The 23,148-nt window shown below is 38.5% G+C and overlaps 1 protein-coding gene across 5 annotated transcripts in view; it reads right to left on the bottom strand.

Moving 5' to 3' along the window:
• The window catches only part of LOC117435749 (F-actin-uncapping protein LRRC16A), a 329,028-nt gene that overhangs the window by 72,683 nt on the left and 233,197 nt on the right, over positions 1 to 23,148 (bottom strand). For 4 of the 5 annotated variants that reach the window (XM_059013484.1, XM_059013491.1, XM_059013480.1 and 1 more), the window contains exons 23-24: positions 3,321 to 3,414; positions 2,823 to 2,921 (exon numbers count right to left, since the gene is read on the bottom strand). In XM_059013484.1, coding sequence (XP_058869467.1) covers positions 2,823 to 2,921; positions 3,321 to 3,414 — 193 coding nt within the window. Of the gene's footprint in view, positions 1 to 756; positions 796 to 2,822; positions 2,922 to 3,320; positions 3,415 to 23,148 lie in introns of all 5 variants that reach the window. The other variant, XM_059013470.1, reaches the window with a different exon arrangement.

Below are 23,148 nucleotides of genomic sequence, written 5' to 3' on the forward strand. Positions count from 1 at the left end.
GGGGTGTCGTTGTTTAAACTTTCCTTTCTGTACTGTTTGGTTTAGTTAACTTTCCCTTTCTGTATTACTTTATAAGTTGTTGCACCTGTAATGTTTCCTTTATTTCGTTTTATTTTCAATAAAACTGTCCCTTTGTATTCAACAGAAGCATTGTCCAGTCTGATTATTTCAATATTGGTGGGTCCTACATGATTCTGAATTCAAATAAGGTATTATACAATTACTTAAACTAGTCCAAATAAAATATACCTTGCACACTACAATTGGCTGTACATGTCATTGCACTTCATACAGTATCGTATTACATGTGGTCAGTTTGCCCCGAAATGATTCTTATAAGTGGATTGCTTGATTCTTACAAGCAGATTATTTTACATTGGTTGGTAAAGGAATGATTTTGTCCCAGTGGTTTTGATCACTATATGTGGTTGATTCTTATATCAGTAATTCTTATAAATGGAGTGCACTGTATTACATTCCTCCTATTTGGGAAAAGGATTACTACATTTTGTTTTTGCTATTAGTGTTTTTATAGTGTAGATTTAGTAGGATATGACAGAGTGAACTAGCTGTTGTTTGGTTTAGTACAAAGCTTTACCAATGAGATATTGGACAGGTATTAAACCGGTGGCAGCAAGTGTTATTTTAGTATTGTCCAAGTTTTTTTTTTCATATTCATTAGTACTAAAGTTAAACTAAGTAATACAAATACTGATATTAATTGTACCTTTCATTCATTTTTACAGCAAAACTCACCGTGTGTATATATGCGTGACTCGAGAGTAGGAGGAGACTCTGCATCACAGTAAAGACAGATAAAGTTGCGATACTTAGGTTTGGCATTCCGTAAATGACACTTGATGTACCAGCTGTGTACCACCATTTTCAAATTGATAGCGATAATAATTTTAGCATTAAATTGGTGGATCCATTTTTGTATTTATTTTTAATTGCAAACACATTTTATTTGTTTTTATTTTTTTAACAGACAACGGAAATCTACAAAGATTTTTCATATTATATCAAATCAGAATAGATTTAATTTACCTGTAATTAAAATTATAAAGCTCGATCATAATTTAACAATGATCATTGAGTTTGGACAGATTTCTTTCTGATTCCATTTGATGATATAGTTCAAACAAAATATACATCAATAAATAACAAAATGGGCAAAAGCTTTACTTAAAAATAATTAATACTTAAAACACAAGCTTTTGGGTAAGCGTAACACACTTTTTACAGACAGACTGCCTCTTTGATTAACCTGTAATACTAAAACATTTTGAAAGTATACATTAAGCGATATTTTTCATTTTACATGCTATAATATATGGCATCAATTACAATAATACAAATATATATATATATATATATATATTGAAAATTGAAGAAATCACAAGATGTGACCAAGTACTCAAACGAAGCTGCGAACTAGGATTCTACAGGCTCAGATTATAACCGTTATGTGGTTTGGATAAACTAAAATAATGTGATTGCCTGAACAAGATAACATGACCGTGCAGGAAGAACTGTCTGGTTCAACCGCTTAAAAAAAAAAAAAAAAAAAAAAAAAAAAAGCGCCGCCATACTGTCAGTTAAGGACTTAGGGCCAAACAGACATTCAACATTTTATATTTCTTTATAGTGAAACACTAACAGAAATTAAATATAATTCTACAAAATGTAAATGATAATCAATTGCTGTAAATTATTATTATTTTTTTTTTTTTACAAAATCTCGATCTCCTCGACCAGGGTAATAGTTCCTGCAAGGTCCCGGGTTTAAGTACCAGATTTTGCCGCACAGCAAGTTCTGAAATCAGGGTGGAGATTTGGTGACATTGGATCTTAACGACGAAGGGACTGCGTATGACGAAAAATAACAAAAAAAAACTACCTAGGTTCATAAGTATATAAATGTAAATAAATGACAGTAATTGCAGACATCAGTGTGTATTATAATACAGTGAACAGTTTTGTTCAACTTGATAAATATGAATTACTGCCTCACTGACTGTCTGAGAGACTATGGGAGAAGTTCAACTAGTGTTGAGAAGAGTTGCAGGCAGGAATACAAAATAAAGGTGTAGAGCTTGATTATTGTACTGGGGAAACAGGGATTTCAAACTTCAGCTTTACTTAATTATGTATAACACATGTAAATAAGCAGTTATATTTTTAGTTTTTCAAACTGCATTTAAATCTGAAAAAGAGAAACTTTTTCCAGCAAATTTGTAGCTTCTAAAGATGAAGTCTAGGAACTATTTTGCACTGGCGGAAGGATACATTACATAAAACTTAATTTCAAATGCTATTGTTTTTTGCTTTCCTTTTTTATAAAATAATTATATAAATTGCAATAACCCACTCCGGGGTGTGTGGTAACACATATCTTACTGAACTTCTGGGTGGTTGAACACGTCTTAGTGCACACCCTGTTGTGGGTTATTGCGAAACTAAAAAAAAAAAAAACAATCAACATTGGAGCAATAGATCTCAAATTAACTTTTAAACATCATAAAAAGGTAAGGGGAAAAAAAGAAATGTAGTTACTTAACCTTCTCCAGGACAAATAGTGCCCATTTTAACCAGTTTATGCAATACATTTACATGCTGGTGGTCCTAGAATGTCGATGCCTTAAATGTAACCTTCTGAGTTTCATTTAATTGCTGGACTGTGACTATTAAAACCACTTTGTGCTCAATGTATTAATGTATGCACTATAAAGATGTGTGAATTCATGACGCCTCACATTTTGCAAGGACACCTTGCTAAACCTCTTTATTATGTGAATAGAAGTTGCTTGGTAAAGGCTCACTTGCTGTGTGGTCGTGGTGACGATGCCCTGCTGTAACCTATAAGCTTGCTCCTGCAAGTACTTCCTAGTCTCATGATTGCGGAGAAGATAGTTCTCAATCTGAAAAGAAAGAGAGTTCCAAATAACAGTAACCAGCAGTAATATAAGGCTTCAAAGATCCTTAAACAAATTGAGACAGATTACAAAACAATTATTTCCATGTTGTAAAAGCATAAAGTAATTTAAAAAAGGCAAGTGTCAGTATTATGAATAGCATTTCAAAACCAGACAAGTGATTCTAAAGCAATAGCCTCTAAAATTCAATCAATTATCTGTACTATGAAAATGTAACTCACAGTGACCTACATTCAAAGTAATGTATATGGAACAACAGTGCACAAGATACACTGTAGACAAAAATGTACATGTGACCAAGAAACCCAACTCTGATAAGAAGACTTAGCTTGCACTGGTACTGCCACAGATCTCCTCAGTTAGCTACAGTATAGAGGGTCTCACCTTCTGTAGCGCATCTTCAGTTTTTTCCGGATTGGCCTTCAGTGCCTGGGAAGCGTCATTGATGGGAATAGGCATAAACCTTAAAGTAAAATTCCTAGGAGGAAGTTTGACAGGAAATGTAAAAGATAAATAAAAAAATTATCCACCAGACAACCTATGATAAAATGTAAATGCCTACCTGCCACATTTGGGTTGCACTGAGATAATTACACATTGTGACAGAGCATAGACTCGGCATGTGTGTGTGTGTGTGTGTGTGTGTGTGAGCGAGAGAGAGAGAGAGAGAGAGTTCAGGTCAGAGTTGTAAGTGTAAACACACTAAGAGAACACAAAAAACCATGTTCTTGAATCAGTATTGCTTGCTTCATCTTTTCACCATTTCATACAATTGTCATTGCTTCTATGATCATCTGGCAACATAGGCTAGTCTGCAGACAAATAGAAGTGTAAATCAAATCAAATCAAAGTTTATTTATATAGCCCCCTTCATACAGGTGTGTCTCAAAGCACTTTACAGGACAAAAATAGTCAAATTTATAAAAACAAAACAAACATGTCAGATGAAAAAAGTTTAAGAAATATACAATGTAAACACCAGTAGCTCAATTAAAAAAATATATAATGCAAATAAATACAAACAGATACAACAATAAAAATTTAAACAGATATATACATACACATACATATACATATTATCAAAATGCCAGCTCAAACAAACATGTTTTTAGTCTGGTTTTAAAAACAGATAGACTCAGCTTCCCTCACATGTGCTGGTAGCTCATTCCAAAGTTTGGGGGCTCTATAACAACAAGCCATTCCTCCCCATTTGACACACTTTATTTTAGGGATTACCAGCCATCCCATATTCAGGGATCTAAGGTTACGATTGGGGGTATATGGAGTAAGCAGTTCTCCTAAATACAAAGGCATGTGCTAGTCTTTCAGTGTCAGATGTAGAGATTATAGGTCTAAGTTTTGCAATATTTCTCAAATGATAAAAAGGCGATTTTGTAATCTTTTTATATGTTTCTCAAATAAAAGAGTAGGGTCGAAGATCGCACCTAAATGTCTCATTTCTAGTACAGGTTCAGAAGGTAGTCTGCTGAAATCCAGGCCAAATGATTCAGGCTTATCTAGCTGGTTTGATGAACCCACTAACAAAACCTTTTTTCTGCATTCAACATTAAGAAATTTTGAGACATCCAGCCCTTAATGTTAGTAAAACATGATACTATATTGGTCCCAAAAGAGGCATCACCAGGAGACAAACACAGCTGGGTGTCATCTGTATAAAAATGGAAATTTACTCAGTTTGCTTATAATATCACCCAGACGGAGCATATACATGGAAAACAAAGGACCTAAAATAGAGCCCTGTGGAACACCACAAACTAATTCAGACAGTGCAGATTTTTCATTCCCAATTAAAACAAATTGAGACCTATCAGAAAGATAAGACTTGAACCAGGGTAAAACAACTCCAGATAAACCCACAAAATTTTGCAGGCGATAGATTAAGATAGAGTGATCCACAGTATCAAAAGCAGCACTTAGATCTAATAAAATTAAAACTGTGCCAGTTAATAGATCATTTAATACTCTAACATGAGCTGCCTCAGTACTATGTGCATGGCGAAAACCAGACTGAAATTTTTCATAGATGTTGTTTTGTGTAAAAAATTGATGCAATTGATTTGCAACTACCCTTTCTAATAGCTTTGGATCCAAGTTATGTTTCTTGATGACTGGCTTTATGACAGCTACCTTAAGAGCCGATGGAACTAGCCCGGAAGAAAGTGAACCATTAATAAAACTAAGAACATAGGTATCAGTCACATACATTCATTTTACATAATTACTGGAATTAAATTGTTCAATATAGTTTGCTTGCTGAAGAGTGAGTGCATTCAGGGTGAGTAGAAAAGCCTATAGTTAAGATACATCACGTTGCTACACCACTCATGTGCCAACATCCGCTACCATCCAAATACAGTTACTGTTAAAAACTTTTTTTTATTATTCGATAAATAAAATGCAATAACCAATCAATGCTTATAAATCAACATATATATATATATATATATATATATACATACATACAGATGTGCTCAAATTTGTTGGCACCCTTACAGCTCATTGAAATAATGCTTCATTCCTCCTGAAAAGTGATGAAATTAAAAGCTATTTTATCATGTATACTTGCATGCCTTTGGTATGTCATAGAATAAAGCAAAGAAGCTGTGAAAAGAGATGAATTATTGCTTATTCTACAAAGATATTCTAAAATGGCCTGGACACATTTGTTGGTACCCCTTAGAAAAGATAATAAATAATTGGATTATAGTGATATTTCAAACTAATTAGTTTCTTTAATTAGTATCACACATGTCTCCAATCTTGTAATCAGTCATTCAGCCTATTTAAATGGAGAAAAGTAGTCACTGTGCTGTTTGGTATCATTGTGTGCACCACACTGAACATGGACCAGAGAAAGCAAAGGAGAGAGTTGTCTGAGGAGATCAGAAAGAAAATAATAGACAAGCATGGTAAAGGTAAAGGCTACAAGACCATCTCCAAGCAGCTTGATGTTCCTGTGACAATAGTTGCAAATATTATTACGAAGTTTAAGGTCCATGGAACTGTAGCCAACCTCCCTGGGCGCGGCCGCAAGAGGAAAATCGACCCCAGATTGAACAGAAGGATAGTGCGAATGGTAGAAAAAGAACCAAGGATAACTGCCAAAGAGATACAAGCTGAACTCCAAGGTGAAGGTACGTCAGTTTCTGATCACACCATCCATCGCTTTTTGAGCGAAAGTGGGCTCCATGGAGGAAGACCCAGGAGGACTCCACTTTTGAAAGAAAAACATAAAAAAGCCAGACTGGAATTTGCTAAAATGCATATTGACAAGCCACAATCCTTCTGGGAGAATGTCCTTTGGACAGATGAGTCAAAACTGGAGCTTTTTGGCAAGTCACATCAGCTCTATGTTCACAGACGAAAAAATGAAGCTTTCAAAGAAAAGAACACCATACCTACAGTGAAACATGAAGGAGGCTCGGTTATGTTTTGGGGCTGCTTTGCTGCGCCTGGCACAGGGTGCCTTGAATCTGTGCAGGGCACAATGAAATCTCAAGACTATCAAGGCATTCTGGAACGAAACGTACTGCCCAGGGTCAGAAAGCTCTGTCTCAGTCGCAGGTCATGGGTCCTCCAACAGGATAATGACCCAAAACACACAGCTAAAAGCACCCAAGAATGGATAAGAACAAAACATTGGACTATTCTGAAGTGGCCTTCTATGAGTCCTGATCTGAATCCTATTGAACATCTATGGAAAGAGCTGAAACTTGCAGTCTGGAGAAGGCACCCATCAAACCTGAGACAGCTGGAGCAGTTTGCTCAGGAAGAGTGGGCCAAACTACCTGTTAACAGGTGCAGAAGTCTCATTGAGAGCTACAGAAAACGTTTGATTGCAGTGATTGCCTCTAAAGGTTGTGCAACAAAATATTAGGTTAGCGGTCCCATCATTTTTGTCCATGCCATTTTCATTTGTTTTATTATTTACAATATTATGTTGAATAAAAAATCAAAAGCAAAGTCTGATTTCTATTAAATATGGAATAAACAATGGTGGATGCCAATTACTTTTGTCAGTTTCAAGTTATTTCAGAGAAAAATGTGCATTCTCATTTTTTGTGGAGGGGTACCAACAAATTTGAGCATGTGTGTATATATATATATATATATATATATATATATATATATATATATATAGTGCCTTGCAAAAGTATTCAGATCCCTGACCAATTCTCTCATATTACTGAATTACAAATGGTACATTGAAATTTCATTCTGTTTGATATTTTATTTTAAAACACTGAAACTCAAAATCAGTTATTGTAAGGTCACATTGGTTTTATGCTGGGAAATATTTTTAAGAAAAATAAAAAACTGAAATGTCTTGCTTGCATAAGTATTCAACCCCCACACATTAATATTTGGTAGAGCCACCTTTCGCTGCAATAACAGCTTTAAGTCTTTTGGGGTAAGTATGTACCAGCTTTGCACACAGTGTCGGAGTGATTTTGGCCCATTCTTCTTGGCACATTTGCTCCAGGTTGTTCAGGTTGGTTGGACGACGCTTGTGGACCGCAATTTTCAAATAGTGCCACAGATTCTCAATGGGATTGAGATCAGGACTTTGACTGGGCCACTGTAGGACATTCACATTTTTGTTCTTGAGCCACTCCAATGTTGTTTTGGACTTATGCTTGGGATCATTGTCCTGCTGAAAGGTGAATTTCCTCCCAAGCTTCAGTTTTTTAGCGGACTGAAGCAGGTTCTCTTGCAGTATTTCCCTGTATTTTGCTCCATCCATTCTTCCTTCAATTTTAACTAGATGCCCAGTCCCTGCTGATGAGAAGCATCCTCACAGCATGATGCTGCCACCACCATACTTCACTGTAGGGATGGTGTGTCTTGAGGCATGGGCAGTGTTAGGTTTGCGCCACACATAGCGCTTTGAGTTTTGGCCAAAAAGCTCTATCTTGGTCTCATCTGACCACAAAACCTTTTCCCACATCGCAGCTGGGTCACTCTCATGCTTTCTGGCAAACTCCAGACGTGCTTTCAGATGGTACTTTTTGAGTAACGGCTTCTTTCTTGCCACCCTCCCTTACAGGCCAGGGTTATGCAGAGCTCTTGATATGGTTGACTGGTGCACCATTACTCCACTCCCAGCCACTGAACTCTGTAGCTCCTTCAAAGTGATTGTTGGCCTCTCTGTGGCTTCTCTCACAAGTCTCCTTCTTGTTTGAGCGCTGAGTTTTGAGGGACGGCCTTTTCTTGGCAGTGCCTGGGTGGGGTGATCCAGCTCCACTTCCTGATTATTGATCCAACGGTGCTCACTGGGATATCCAAACACTTGGATATTATGTTGTACCCTTTCCCTAATCTATGCATTTGTATTACTTTATCTCTAACTTCTGTAGAATGCTCTTTGGTTTTCATTTTCCTTAAGATTCACAGCCTGACCAATGATCCTTCAACAGTGGGGTTTTTATCCAGAAAATGTGACAGCAACTTCAATGGTTCACAGGTGGAGGCCAATGGTAAGGTAATTGTGTCCTCGTTTGGGCAATTTCTTTCATCGATGTAAATTGGGAGCTTCCACAGCACAGGGGTTGAATACTTCTGCAAGCAAGATATTTCAGTTTTTTATTTTTCTTAAAAATATTTCCCAACATAAAACCAATGTCACGTTACAATAATTGATTTTGAGTTTCAGTGTTTTAAAATAAAATATCAAACAGAACGAAATTTCAATGTACCATTTGTAATTCAGTAATATGAGAGAATGCGGGAGTTGTAGTTAATAGGGCCTACAAAAATGGCAGCCACCAAAGAAACTACAAGGGCCAGGGGTACAAGGGTTTAATTGAAATGTAAACCAGCACAGCTGCAGGTGTTTAAGATGTGTTAGTTTTGTAAGTGGCTGGACTGGTTTACAATAAAAGGAAATTATCTCCTTTGTTCAGGGTCGAGCTGGGGGAGGCTTATGGTGGTTGCGGTTAGACTTTGTGGAGAAAGGAGAAATTAAGGAAAAGAGAAATACGGTGCAACAAGTTTAAAACTGGTAAGTAGCTTAGCTACCCAGTGGATAAGATAGATAAGGGGGGGGGGGGAAGTCAGATCTCCAAACTGAGATAGATATTGTTTAGTTTAGTTTTGTTTTGTTTGGTATAAATAAATATACAGGCACCGTACTGTTTTATTTCATTTCTGTGGTCCTGTGATTCTGTCTTACACCAAAGAAGACAGTGAAGACGGTCCTGCAAGTGACAGACTTACCCCGGTGTGTCACAATATATATATATATATATATAACTACTCAAGACAAGTAATTGCACATAACCTCCTTGATAGCTTACTCCATTAGGAAGTGCAGTAAAAGTTCAACCCACTCTGTGATATTATGTTCCTTTACCAAACAACCGCTGCTAAACGTACCCATATCTCAACAGAAACAATGGGGTAGCTGTTCTTCGGAGGCAGTTTCTGATAACTAATGGCATCTGTATGGTCGAAAGTGTTTAGAAAAACATAGCCGTAGCCAGGGCCGTGTTAAGCCAATGGGCTACATGGGCTGAAGCCCAGGGCCCCGCCTCCTAGGGGGGCCCCGCCGTCCCTGTAAAATCAAACTGATAACGGTTGGCTAATAAAAAAGCATGGACTAAACTAAACAATTTGCCTTTTTTTAAAACATTTTGTGTCCTTTTGGCATGCCGTAGTTATTTGACGCAATAAAAAAAAATCTTATGCTAGCTATACCCACTGGCGTTCAACTAAAATAAGCTAAGCTGAGTAGCTAGCGGCAAACATGTCACGGAAATACGAGAGCGGTGCGAAAAAAAGAAAAATCACTAAACTCAAACTAGCTAAAGCCGAGGAGGTTATAAATAGTACACCAAAACTAACTACATTCTTTAAAAGTCAGTGTCAGAAGAATGAAAGTGAGGAAGAACCACGTGTCAGAGGAGCAAGCAGAGAGCGCCGAGTCGTTTAGCGCTGAGTGCACAGCCACAACAGCAGATGAGAAAAATGAGAGCGAGCCACTGAACTGCGAACTTAAGGCGGGAGAAACTTACAAAACAGATAATGCTGTTGCTAGTTCTGATACGGCATGTTGGGGTCCGATAACTGAGGAGGTGAGATCGCGGTCTCGCCTTTAGAGGAGACAATGAACTCTTAGGTTACCCCAATAATGGTAATTATCTTGGCATTTTGGAATTACTTAGTCAGTTCGATCCTTTTCTCGCTGAACACATGAGGAAGTATGGGAATAAGGGAAGGGGGACTTCCTCATATTTATCATCCACGATCTGCGAGGAATTCGTTGCTTTAATGGGACAGGGTATTAGCTGAAATAATACTTCAGGTGCAAAAGGCGAAGTATTTTTCCATCGTAGTTGATTCTACTCCCGACGTTTCACACATTGACCAGTTGACATTTGTTATTCGCTACGTGTCACAGGAGGGCCAGATTTACTAACTTTTCCTGAAATTTCTACCGATCCTTAGCCACAGGGGTGAATCACTTTTTCAGTCAGTAACAAACGTTTTAGAGAGCATGAACATTGATCTTCAGAACTGTAGAGGACAGTGTTTTGACAATGCTAGTAACATGTCCGGAACGTATAAGGGATTGAGATCGCGCATACAAGAGGTGAATCCTCTAGCAGACTGGGTTCCCTGTGCAGCTCACTCTCTTAATTTAGTGGGAATGAGCAGCGTGGATTGCTGCACAGAGGCAAACAATTTTTTCCACGTTATTCAGTCACTCTTCAACTTCTGCTCTGCATCACCCCGTCGCTGGAAATTGATCAAAGATGGACTTGACCCAAACGAAAACAAGCGTGTGGAGACACTTAAAGACCTGTCTGACACACGATGGTCAGCTCATGCACAGGCCACCAAAGCCCTTTTCCTGAATTATGCAAATATTCAGGAGTCCTTGAAAAACCTTTCAGATGATACAACAGAGAATTCGAGCACACGCGCTGATGCACAGTCCCTTTTCAATAAAATGACAAAGCTAGAAACGGCCTTTCTATGAATATTTTGGAATACAGTACTTCAACGCTTTCAGTCCACTAGCGTTGCCCTCCAAGCTGTAGATCTAGACCTGGTAACAGCAGTGAACTTAGTAAGCTCCCTCATTGATTTTGTTGAGGACCTGCATATGCAGTTTGACACATTTGAGGAAAAAGCAAAGGACATGTCAGATAACGTGTCACAAGAGTTCAAGGGCGAGAAGAGTCGACATATAAAGAGAAAACGTCAATCAGACGAGTCAGTGGAGCCGGACCACATTTTGTCAGGAAGAGACAAATTTCGTGTTGAGGTGTTTTTTGCAATGATTGACAAATTGAACACTGAGTTAAAACACAGGCACGACGCATACAAAGAAACATGCGCCCACTTCAGCTTTTTGACAAATCTAATGTCTCTGTCTAACGATGAACTAGACACGGCTGCCCGCAAATTACAAGTAAGGTATCACAATGATCTACAGGAGGACTTTGTTGATGAATTGATACAGTTCATTCATTTCTCAAAGGACACAAGTGACACATCTCCAAGGAACTTACTCCAAATGCTGTGGAAGAATCATCTGCAATTTGTATTTCCAAATGTGGATATTGCACTGAGGATTTTCCTCACCTTACCGGTCACAAACGCGGGGGGTGAGCAGTCGTTTTCAAAGTTGGCACTGATTAAGCACCGGCTTAGGTCCACTACGGGGCAACAGAGACTCAATCATTTAAGTCTTATGTCGATTGAACATGACCTGCTTCACCACCTGGACTTCACAGACATTATTATGGAATTCTCAAGTTTGAAGGCAAGAAAACATAAAATCTAGCAATGGTAAGTCAAATGTGACTTTATACTTTGTAATGTTAAGGAGGCTTGAGAGTAGCGCCAACTACTTGCCTACTGTAGGCCACACGATTAGTGTAGCGCCCACTATGTTTTTGTCTAATGTCACATCATGCTGCGCTGTCTGATAACGTGGTCCCATCGACTACAACTAGCGTTGATTTAATTCGAAACGATGCGGTCGGTAATGAGAGCTAGTGGTAGTGCCGACTACCATACTATTTTGCATGCCATAGCTACTGTGATGTGAGAGGTAACGCTGTACACTGCCTATTCGAATGACATGATTGATGATTGTGTTGGTATTGTATGAGATTGTACATGAGCGCAGAGCGCGGGACTATCAGCTGATTGTACAGTATTATTGGGGGGGGGGGTCTCCAAGGGGGCCCCTGAAATGTCAGTAGCCCTGGGCCTCCAAATACATTAATACGGGCCTGGTCGTAGCTAGAAAACAGTCAATAAAGACGGCAAGAACCAGCGAAGCAGTGCGCTGCACCTGCATGGGTATGAATATCATCTGTAGAAATGACATTTTCCTGCAGAAAGACATTGTAAGTAGGGATGAAACGATTTTTCGATAGTACGATATATCGTGATTATGACTACTCGTGATAATCGTATCGTGGACATTTTTTTTTAATTATTCGATAATCGTAGAAAACAATAGTCACATACTCACTCAACATGGCTAGAAGCAGAACAGATGCTTTTCTCTCCAAATAAGGGTAAAAGCATCGGTGTGTACTAGGGCTGCTACGATTAAATCAAAAAATGTTTTTTTCGATCGATTATTATTATTATTATTATTTATTTCTTAGCAGACGCCCTTATCCAGGGCGACTTACAATCGTAAGCAAATACATTTCAAGTGTTACAATACAAGTAATACAATAAGAGCAAGAAATACAATAACTTTTGTTCAAGCAAAGTACAAGTGTGACAAACCACAATTCAATAATACAGCAGATAATAGTGATAGTTACATCAGGATATGATTAAATAGTGATAGTTACATCAGGATGTGATTAAATACAAAGTACTACAGGTTAAACACTTGGCAGATTACAGTATTCTGAAGTACAGGATTAAATGCAGTAAAATAGGGGGCAGATAAGAGCAAAATAAAGCACATTTACATGAAGGGTGTTAGTGTCCCAGGATACAAACAGAGGAGTTCTACAGGTGCTCTTTGAAGAGGTGAGTCTTGAGGAGGCGCCGGAATGTGGTCAGGGACTGGGCAGTCCCGATTCCATTCCTCATTATATACATCGATATAAATACTGGATAATCAATTCAACAATTACATTTTTGTAACGCGTATAGTTAATACAATAAGTTTATCAACGAAACTGCACCAAACGCCCTGCCTTGCTATTTACAGTATTTCTGTCAGACAAGCAGTGGGCGTGTTGTTCTTCTCCTGCTCGTCTTCTTCTCTGCTGGTCCCATCCTACCAGCGAATCAGATTTAAAAATGTTTGTAAGTACTCCCCTCTGTATATTCACTGTGTAAACAAACAAACAAACAAAAAAAAAACGCGTACCTTGTATCCAGAGCAGGACGACAGGCTTGTATTCATGGCAAGCAGCCTGTAAATAAATTGTCCACATTGAAAAAAAAAAAAAACGGACTGTATATAGTTTGCGCTGCTTTAGAGTTTCAAAATGAACTGTTATAATGAATATTTAACAATATTCAGTAACGTTAAAAATAAATAAATAAATGATCAGTGATGTTAAATGCAATTTTGGAGTAAGGATCTGCTAGCTGGTATGCAATTTGTGGTAAGTAAATCTATTTGTTGTTATTATTATTATTATTATTATTATTATTATTATGTTTTAGGTCGGGATTTCTGCATTGTGTGTTTCACATAGTGAAGGTTAGGTGGTACAGTATTAAAAAGATGCAATGCGTGATGCTGCAGCTGTCACTGAATTAAAAACAAAAACAAACAAAAAAAAACAACTTTTTTCGTAAACTCGTGTCTAGTTTATATAGCTTACATTCCAAAGTACTGTAATGTGTTTGTAATACATGTTTTAGTAACACTCCTGTAGTGTGTTAAACTTGTTTTAGGACTTTTTTCACCTGACGCTACCAAGACGTAATTACCCCTCGCATTCAATTGTTGTGCTCAAGCTTTTTCTTAACTGCAATGATATTAAAATAATAACGTGACGGGAAGAGGAATGCACCGAAAAAGTATGGCACAATCATCGATATGTACTAGAATGATTATATTTTGTGTGCCCAATTAATCGATTGCTATTTTGAGGCTTAACTGACAGCCCCAGTGTGTACTTTCACTACAATATATATATATATATATATATATATATATATATATATATATATATATATATATATATATATATATATATATATAGCGGGGAAATACCATAGGATGTACATCCAATCCGCAGAATGTGGCAAAAGCACAAGGAAAGCAGGAACAACTTCAAACATGCCCTTCCGTACGTAGCACCCGGTGGAGTTAAAAGACGTCAGCAGTCAACAAGCAAGGTCACTTTAACAATAACATACTTTTTTTTTCCCAGTGTGGCGCCCTCCCTATACTGTCCTCTGTTCCACCCTCAATTATCAGTATATCATTTCAATACGTTCATTAAAATGTACACGTTATAGGCTATTATACCACCAGGAAAACAGGCTACCTCGGGTAAAGTTGATAACGGTATTGAAATGTGTTTTCTAAATTATAAATGAAACAACCAAAAAAAGTAATTAAAAAGGAATATGCATAAAGAACACCATGCCCATACTGCTCTATTCCATACTTACAGGTTGTATAGTACAAAATAATTGATTTATTTTGCAGACTATTTGAAAAATGATTGTGAATAGTTAGCAATATAGGTGTGTAAAGCAAGTACTTGTAAAGCAAGCAAGTAAATGTATTGTAGCGTGCACGGGGGAAGGCAGCAGTAGGGCTGGTAGGTGACGTAATCACACACAGAGACATAAGCCCGATATACGCTCCTTGCAAAGGAGCCGTCTCTTTTGTACAGCGGTATCGGCGCTATGCTTCAGTGCGAGAGGACCCGGGTTCGGAGGTATGACACAGGCCCGGTTTTTGGGATGGAACCGCTTAACAGTCTCGCGTTTTGATTGGTCCATGTCTGTCACATGAATACGTCGTCACACGAGTGGAAAAGCGTGCTGGCATTTTTAACATTGTGATCAGATAGAGAGAGTGTTCTGCTTTCCACAACCTTACCATTAAAATATAATGTGGTATTACACTGTACTGATATTACAAACTATGAGGAATTACTTTATATAAATTATCATGTTATGCACGAATGTAAGAATTGCCTTTCTGTGGTGGTGTACTTTTTTCTTTCAAGTAGTATATATCTATAATCGTTTTTGCGATATATTTTAATATAAAACATATACGCTATTGCAGTTTTGTTACAGGATACATTAGTTTATCTCTAATGTAATCACAGTTTTACATATAGACTGCCCCTGTTTTCATTTACGTCGCAAATTCTGGGCCGCTTTACTTTTCAGATAATGTCCCAAATTCTGGGCCGATTTGGTTTGCAGATAACATCCCAAATTCTGGGCCGCTTTGGTTTTTAGATAACGTCCCAAATTCTGGGCCGCTTTGGTTTTTAGATAACGTCCCAAATTCTGGGCAGCCTTGGTTTTTAGATAACATCCCAAATTCTGGGCCGCTTTGCATTTCCGAATTCAGCCCAGTTTTGGGGAATCAGCTGACAGCCGAGTTTCTAAGTCATGCATGCACAGTTTACCATAAACTGGATCGTGAATTCATTTGAGAGTAACCCTTAGTACATTAATCAAAGTTCATGTATTTTTTACTCTCCCCAGAAATCTTTTTTTTTTTTTTTTAATGAAAAAAACAAAAATGTAAATGTTAAAAAACGTATTTCTTATTACATGAAGAAACTACATTGCACTGAAATAGATACATGAAAATTAATTTAAGCAGTCGTTTTCCTTTATTAAAGGCTAATATTAAAACACATTTTTGGGAAGGAACATGGTATTCCGAAAAAGGACATCTCGTTTTCTTATGTAACGTCCATCAATATATTGTAGTGTTTCAGGTTCTTTTTGGACAGAAATGAGACTGCAGCTGTGAGTAGATGAAGGCCGTTTATTTTGACAATAATTAAATAATCACAAAATAAAATCATAAAGTGAGGGAAAGGAGACTGGGAGTCGAAAGTGAAAATAAATGATTGTAGTAATTTTTCTTTTACCCTACCCTTCCCAGTCTTTTCCCCGCCCCTCTTGTGCGCAAAACCTGAACTCCAATTCCCCTCCACACACGTGTACCACCATGCAACCCTGGCACGCACACACCACCATGCAACCCCTGCACGCACACACCACCATGCAACCCCTGGCACGCACACACCACCATGCAACCCCTGCACGCATACACCCACCATGCAACCCCTGCACGCACACACCACCATGCAACCCCTGCACGCACACACCACCATGCAACCCCTGCACGCATACACCCACCGTAGCAATTCTTTGCAAAATATATTTTCGGGTATTCATCCCAATTCATGTCTATGGCAGTGTTATAAAACACATTTTCAGGCATATCTCTCGAACCCGAGCACGTAGAACCACCATTCAAAGTGATATAGACTCAGGGGAGCATCCCAAACCACCCTCTAAAAAGGTGTGGTGGTTCACCCAAAAACTCATGTCATGACGAAAAAATTCACTTTGCCAAGCCGTCCTGGCATTTGAACCATGAAAACGGTGACTCCTTGTGCGGGGCCCCATGGGGCCCCAACGCAAAAAAAATCAAGTTCCTAACCCCCACAGAACCAGAGATACGCCCTGTCAAAAATGTCCAAAAACTACCCTTTTCGGGGTCATATCTCCATGACCCAGAGGCCTAGAAACCGGGTTGAACTTCCTAGGGTCATGTCTGGGGGCCCTCTTTCACAGGGAGCCACCCGTTTTCAAATGCTACATTTTCAACAAATTTTCACATTTTCAGCATGATGGCATGTCAAGGTTGCATTTCCAATAGCTTTTGAGCTCCAGGTTGGCAAAAAAAGTCTAAACTGGTGTCCTTTCTAGCTGGGGACACGTCACTTGGAGGGATCGACAGGGGCCCCGAGGTGGACCTCCATACCGATTTTCAAGTCTTGGGGACCCCCAGAACCCGAGATACAGCACCCTGAAAAATGTCTATGGGAAATCCCATTATAAAACCCCTTTGGGGCAACGCCCACCATGTGGCGGTGGGGTGTCGTTTGAACCCGTGGCTGATGTCGTTCTTTAGCTAAGACTCTTGTGCACGCAAAGAATGTCCTTCCGAGTTTGTTGGCCCAGGGGTCGTGGAGATACGGGTACAATAAGAGACCACCCCCTTCCCAATGGCAAATCCCATTATAAAAATACCATCGGGGTAAGGCTCAGCTAATGGCGGTCGTGGGTCTTACGAACTCGAAGAAACCCATTTTCTTTAGCTAAGATTGTTGTGCATCTAAAAAAGAGTACAGAAGCTCCAATTTAAGTCCATTCCAAGTGTTTTGTGATCACAGTATCAGCCTGAGTGTATCGGAGCACAGTTTTGCACCAAAAGCGAGGGGAGGCGAAAAAAAGCACTATATACCCTATTCTTTAAGATATCACTTTGCAGTGCAAATTTGAGGAACGCAACCACTTAGCAACTTGCAAATTGGTACTGCAATTTAAAGGCCTGTAGTGTCAGACTGGTAGTGCCTAACTGATTCAAGTGTTTTTGGAATGATTCCTGCAAAGACTGATTTATAAGAAAAAAGAGAGATTGACAAACAGCATTTTGCTTTATATGCAGAAACGGGCAACTACAAGAGGGTGTCAAACAAGCTGTGAATGTCCCAGGAGGCTACAGAGTACCTCTGAGTATAAATCCAGATGCTCGCAGTACCTGTTCTTAGATGTCCGAAACCACTGTATCGCTGTATAACTGTATACCCTATAAATATCACTTTTTATTGTGTATTTGAGGAACACAACCAATTACAAACTTGCTGTGCTATCAGAATATCAGTGTATAACTTTGCTGGGTATTGCAGTGTATGCTGGGTATCAAAAGGCCTTCAAACTTTTACAAAAGGCCGTCAAAGTTACAAAAAAATAGGTGTGCTCCTAACCCAATACTTGTCTTTTTAATTCTGTGCATCCAAATACTTGTAATTAAAAGTTTTAAGAATTAAGCTTACTGTTTGTTGTTCTGTCCTAAACCAGCAGTTTGTCACCCAGATTTATTAAATAAACAGGGGGGGGGGGGGGGGTCATCAGATTATTCTCCATTTTATTGTAACTGAGGTACCGTTCAGTCGAGCGAAAATTGTAAAGGGGTACTCGAGCTGAAACCTCCAGATAGAAGGGGTACAGTTTCAAAAAAAGGTTGAAAACCCCTGACCTACAGTATAAATGATCAGGAATAGATAAGGGAAATGCTGACTAATACAATACAATAGGATTTATTTGAAGTTGTTGAAGGGCACTGGTCTCTTAAACCCAGAAGTTCTGATAAACCCCTATGCCTCACTATATATTGATGGACATTACATAAGCAAATGAGATTACCTTTTTTTTTGGTATACCATGTTCCTAAATGTTTTCTGAGGAGAGTAAAAAATACATTGACTTTGATTCATGTACTCTTAAATGAATTAACGGTCCAGTTTATGGTAAACTGTGCATGCATGACTTAGAAACTCGGCTGTCAGCTAAGCAGAATATCTCAAAAACTGGCCTGAATTCGAAAATGCAGATTTCGGAACGTTATCTGAAAACCAGAGCAGCCCAGAAATTGGGATGTTATCAAAGCGGCCCAGAATTTGGGACGTTATCTAAAAACCAAAGCGGCCCAGAATTTGGGACGTTATCTAAAAACCAAAGCGGCCCAGAATTTGGGATGTTATCTGCAAACCAAATCGGCCCAGAATTTGGGACATTATCTGAAAAGTAAAGCGGCCCAGAATTTGCGACGTAAATGAAAACAGGGGCAGTCTATATGTAAAACTGTGATTACATTAGAGATAAACTAATGTATCCTGTAACAAAACTGCAAAAACGATTATAGATATATGCTACTTGAAAGAAAAAAGTACACCACCACAGAAAGCCAATTCTTACATTCGTGCATAACATGATAATTTATATAAAGTAATTCCTCATAGTTTGTAATATCAGTACAGTGTAATACCACATTATATTTTAATGGTAAGGTTGTGGAAAGCAGAACACTCTCTCTATCTGATCACAATGTTAAAAATGCCAGCACGCTTTTCCACCCGTGTGACGACGTATTCATGTGACAGACATGGACCAATCAAAACGCGAGACTGTTATGCGGTTCCATCCCAAAAACCGGGCCTGTGTCATACCTCCGGGTTCGCGCCCGCCCTCCGCCTGTGTGTGGATTTCCTCGCCCTGTGTGATGCGCCTGCCTGCGGGAACCGAAATCGCTACAGTATTTAAAGAAATACAGATGCTTTATATTTTGTAATTATGTACTGTTAAGCACATTTAAATAAATAAAATGAGTTAATAAAGCAGGAGGAAAAAAGCGTGCAATCCCATTTTAACAGTCTTAAATAAAGGTATCATTTTTTTGCAACTATTAATGACGGTAATATAAGGACAATTTCATTAAGATTATTTTTCTTCCACCTGTGTGCTAGTATGTTTTTCATTCTTACTAGAATATTTTTTTAAAGTCTGTAGCTTCCTTGTGTTGCAGACCATATCCCACAGAGAAAAAAAAAGACAGAACTTGTTATTTTTTTCTTTTTATTCAGTTAAAAAAGTAATTGAAAAATAACTGGTACTATCGTGATAATCGGTGTATCGTGAAAGAGTGGGCTCACAACTATTCTTATCGTGGAAATGTACTATCGTTTCATCCCTAATTATAAGTGCAAAATCTATTTCCCCTGCTGGGGATGAAAATTGAAAGTGCAGTCTGGGATACAGAAAGTAGAGCCGGGAAATCCCCCATGTCCGTCCGTCAAATCACACCCCGAGTGCATCACATTTCGCCGGCAATAGGAGACCTTCAAGTCACATTACTGAAGAACAGTTTACAACAAAAAGGTTATGCTACTACATGTACAGACCTTCCTGAATGAAATTATTTATTTTAAATGCATATTGGAATTGTTTCCCCATTCTTGTGTCAGAAGAATAGGTCTGTATTAAAATAGTCTACTGGTGAATTACGCAGTCAAAGACCGGCTCACTTTGACATACCTTTGATTGGGGTGTTTCTAATTTCTTTTATTCCAGTTTGCATACCCCAATTCATAAGAAATGGCATTCGATTACACTACCAATTAAATGGCTATTTGTTGGTGTGTCAATAGGTCACTGTTGAAATAGAATGAATATTAATAAAGTGCTCTGCATGAATTGCACAGAGAGGATGAAGTTACCCAAGAACTTCAAGTCATGGTTAATTAGTGTGAAAGGCTACCTTGTCCCACACTACATATATAAATACCAGGATACTGTACATTATACAGTGCCTATAGAGAGTCTACACCTCCTTTCAAAATTTTCATCTTTCGTTGCCTTATAGCCTGGAATTAAAATGCATTAAAATAGTTGTTTTTTTTCATTTATCTACACATCCTATCCCACAACTTCCAAGTGAAAAAAATATTCTAGAAATTTGTAGAAAATTAATTAAAAATAAAAACTGAAATAGCTTGGTTGGATAAGTGTCCACAATAGCAATCCTAAATTAGCTCAGGTGTAACCAATCACCTTCAAAATCACACACCAAGTTAAGTGGCCTCTACCTGTGTTAAATTGTAGTGATTCACATGATATCAGGATAAATTCATCAGTTCCCGTAGGTTCCCTCTGCTGGGTAGTGCATTTCAAAGCAAAGACTCAACCATGAGCACCAAGGCACTTTCAAAAGAACGCTGGGACAAAGTTGTTGAAAGGCACAGATCAGGGGATGGATATAATAAAAAAATCAAAGACCTTGAATATCCCCTGGAGCACGGTCAAGATGATTATTAAGAAGTGGAAGGTGTATGGCACCTCCAAGACCCTGCCTAGATCAGGCCATCCCTCCAAACTGGATGACCGAGCAAGAAGGAGACTGATCAGAGAGGTTACCAAGAGGCCAATGGCAACTTTGCAAGAGCTACAGGCTTTTATGGCCAAGACTGGTCAAAGTGTGCATGTGACAACAATATCCTAAGCACTCCACAAATCTGGCCTGGCAAGAAGAAAACCATTACTCAAGAAAGCCCACCTTGAATCCCGTTTGAAGTATGCAAAAAAACACTCAGGAGATTCTGTAGCCATGTGGCAAAAAGTTTTGTGGTCTGACGAAACTAAAATTTAACTTTTTGGCCTAAATGCAAAGCGTTATGTTTGGCGCGAACACCATCCCTACTGTGAAGCATGGTGGTGGCAGCATCATGTTACAGGGATGTTTCTCATCGGCAGGGACTGGGGCACTTGTCAGGATAGAATGGAAAATGAATGGAGCAAAGTACAGAGAAGTCCTTGAGGAAAACCTGCTGCCCTCTGCAAGAAAGCTGAAGCTGGGATGGAAGTTCACCTTTCAGCATGACAATGACCCAAAGCACACAGCCAAAGCTACACTGGAGTGGCTAAGGAACAAAAAGGTAAATGTCCTTGAGTGGCCCAGTCACAGCCCCGACCTAAATCCAATCGAAAATTTGTGGCATGACTTGAAGATTGCTGTCCATCAACGCTCCCCAAGGAACTTGACAGAGCTTGAACAGTTTTGTAAAGGAGGGTCAAATATTGCCAAATCTAGGTGTGCAAAGTTGGTAGAGACCTATCCCAACAGACTCACAGCTGTAATTGCTGCCAAAGGTGTTTCCACCAAGTATTAACTTTATAAATTGTAAATATGTAATTTTTTTCTCAATAAAAACTTTTTTCCCCTTAACAGTGTGGAGTATGGTGTGTAGATAAGTGGAAAAAAATCATTTAAATGCATGAAACTCTGAGGCACTGACACAACAAAATGTGAAAAAAGTTCAAGGGGGTGTAGACTTTCTATAGGCACTGTATAATGATAGATACCTGTAAAAAAAAAAAAAATATATATATATATATATATATATATATATATATATATATATATATATATATATATATAGACACACACACACACACACATCTGATGCAATGTGCAGGATGCCACAACATATTACTGCTTGTACAAGGCAAAGACACATGGATTGCAGAACACTGATTCCCCTACCACAATAAATAGCTTTGTGTGTTGCTATTTTATATGAATATCTACTATGAAATATGTCTGTGTCAACCCACTTATGCCTCGATCAATATACAGACCTATCAATCTATCAACTGAAAGCCACACTTTTTGATCTACGGTGCACAGAGATTCACTCTTGTATCATTTAATCTATAGACCCGCCCAGCTACCTATCCATCCATATACTTATGCATAAATCCACTTTTACATCAATAAGGTATATATTCATCAGCATGGATGCTGGGACTATGGCCCACCTTGCAAGGTTCACCTTCATTAAGGACTGGCATCAACAGTGTCTCAGTAGAGACACCTAGTTTAGGCACTGCGGCATGGAGTGCTGGGTGTGCCATACTTCAAGTTCTGTGGTTTGAATATAGGTTCAGCCAAGCTGCCACTCTTGTCTGAAAGTCTAGGTGAGGACAGCATTAGACTTCCCAGGCAACAGGGAGGGAAAATGTTGGGTTGGCTTGACTCAACCCGTATTGGCCCGGCGAGACCAGTCAGTCTACTCTTCCAGAGTTCAGTAGCTTGGCAACATCTGCTTAGTATTGGTGGGTAAAAAGAGACCATTGGCTACACAAGCAGTCAAATGAACCAGCCTTGGTCAAGACCATCAACCCCACCCATTCTCATTTATTAACAGTAGTCAAATGAACACTAGGGCTGAAACAAGTAGATTTTAATAATTGATTTGTTGGTGCCAGTAGTCAATCAGTTGCAACTAGTTGATGGATAACCGACTGTAATGTGTTTCCAACTTCAGATGCTACAGTTTTGTGCTCTCTACAGTTGTAATTAAAAAGAAAAAATAAATGCTTGTGTTTATTTTGTTTTAATATAACCCACTAAAATCTATATTTAATTTGTTTAACATTTTAATAAAATCAATAAGGCACACGTGGATATTAGCTTTTATTGTGCTGCCTAGTACCAGCTAGTACAAACACTAATTAGAAAATATTGTGTCTATGTATAATAAACATCCTTTATCAGAAAAGCTGGTTCACAAGAGGATTTATTTCGGGATCGGTTTATAATTACAGGAGTGAAGGATTAAAAGAAGGTAAAGGGTATTTGTTT

This window comes from Acipenser ruthenus, chromosome 3, assembly GCF_902713425.1.
Source record: "Acipenser ruthenus chromosome 3, fAciRut3.2 maternal haplotype, whole genome shotgun sequence".
NCBI lineage: Eukaryota > Metazoa > Chordata > Actinopteri > Acipenseriformes > Acipenseridae > Acipenser > Acipenser ruthenus.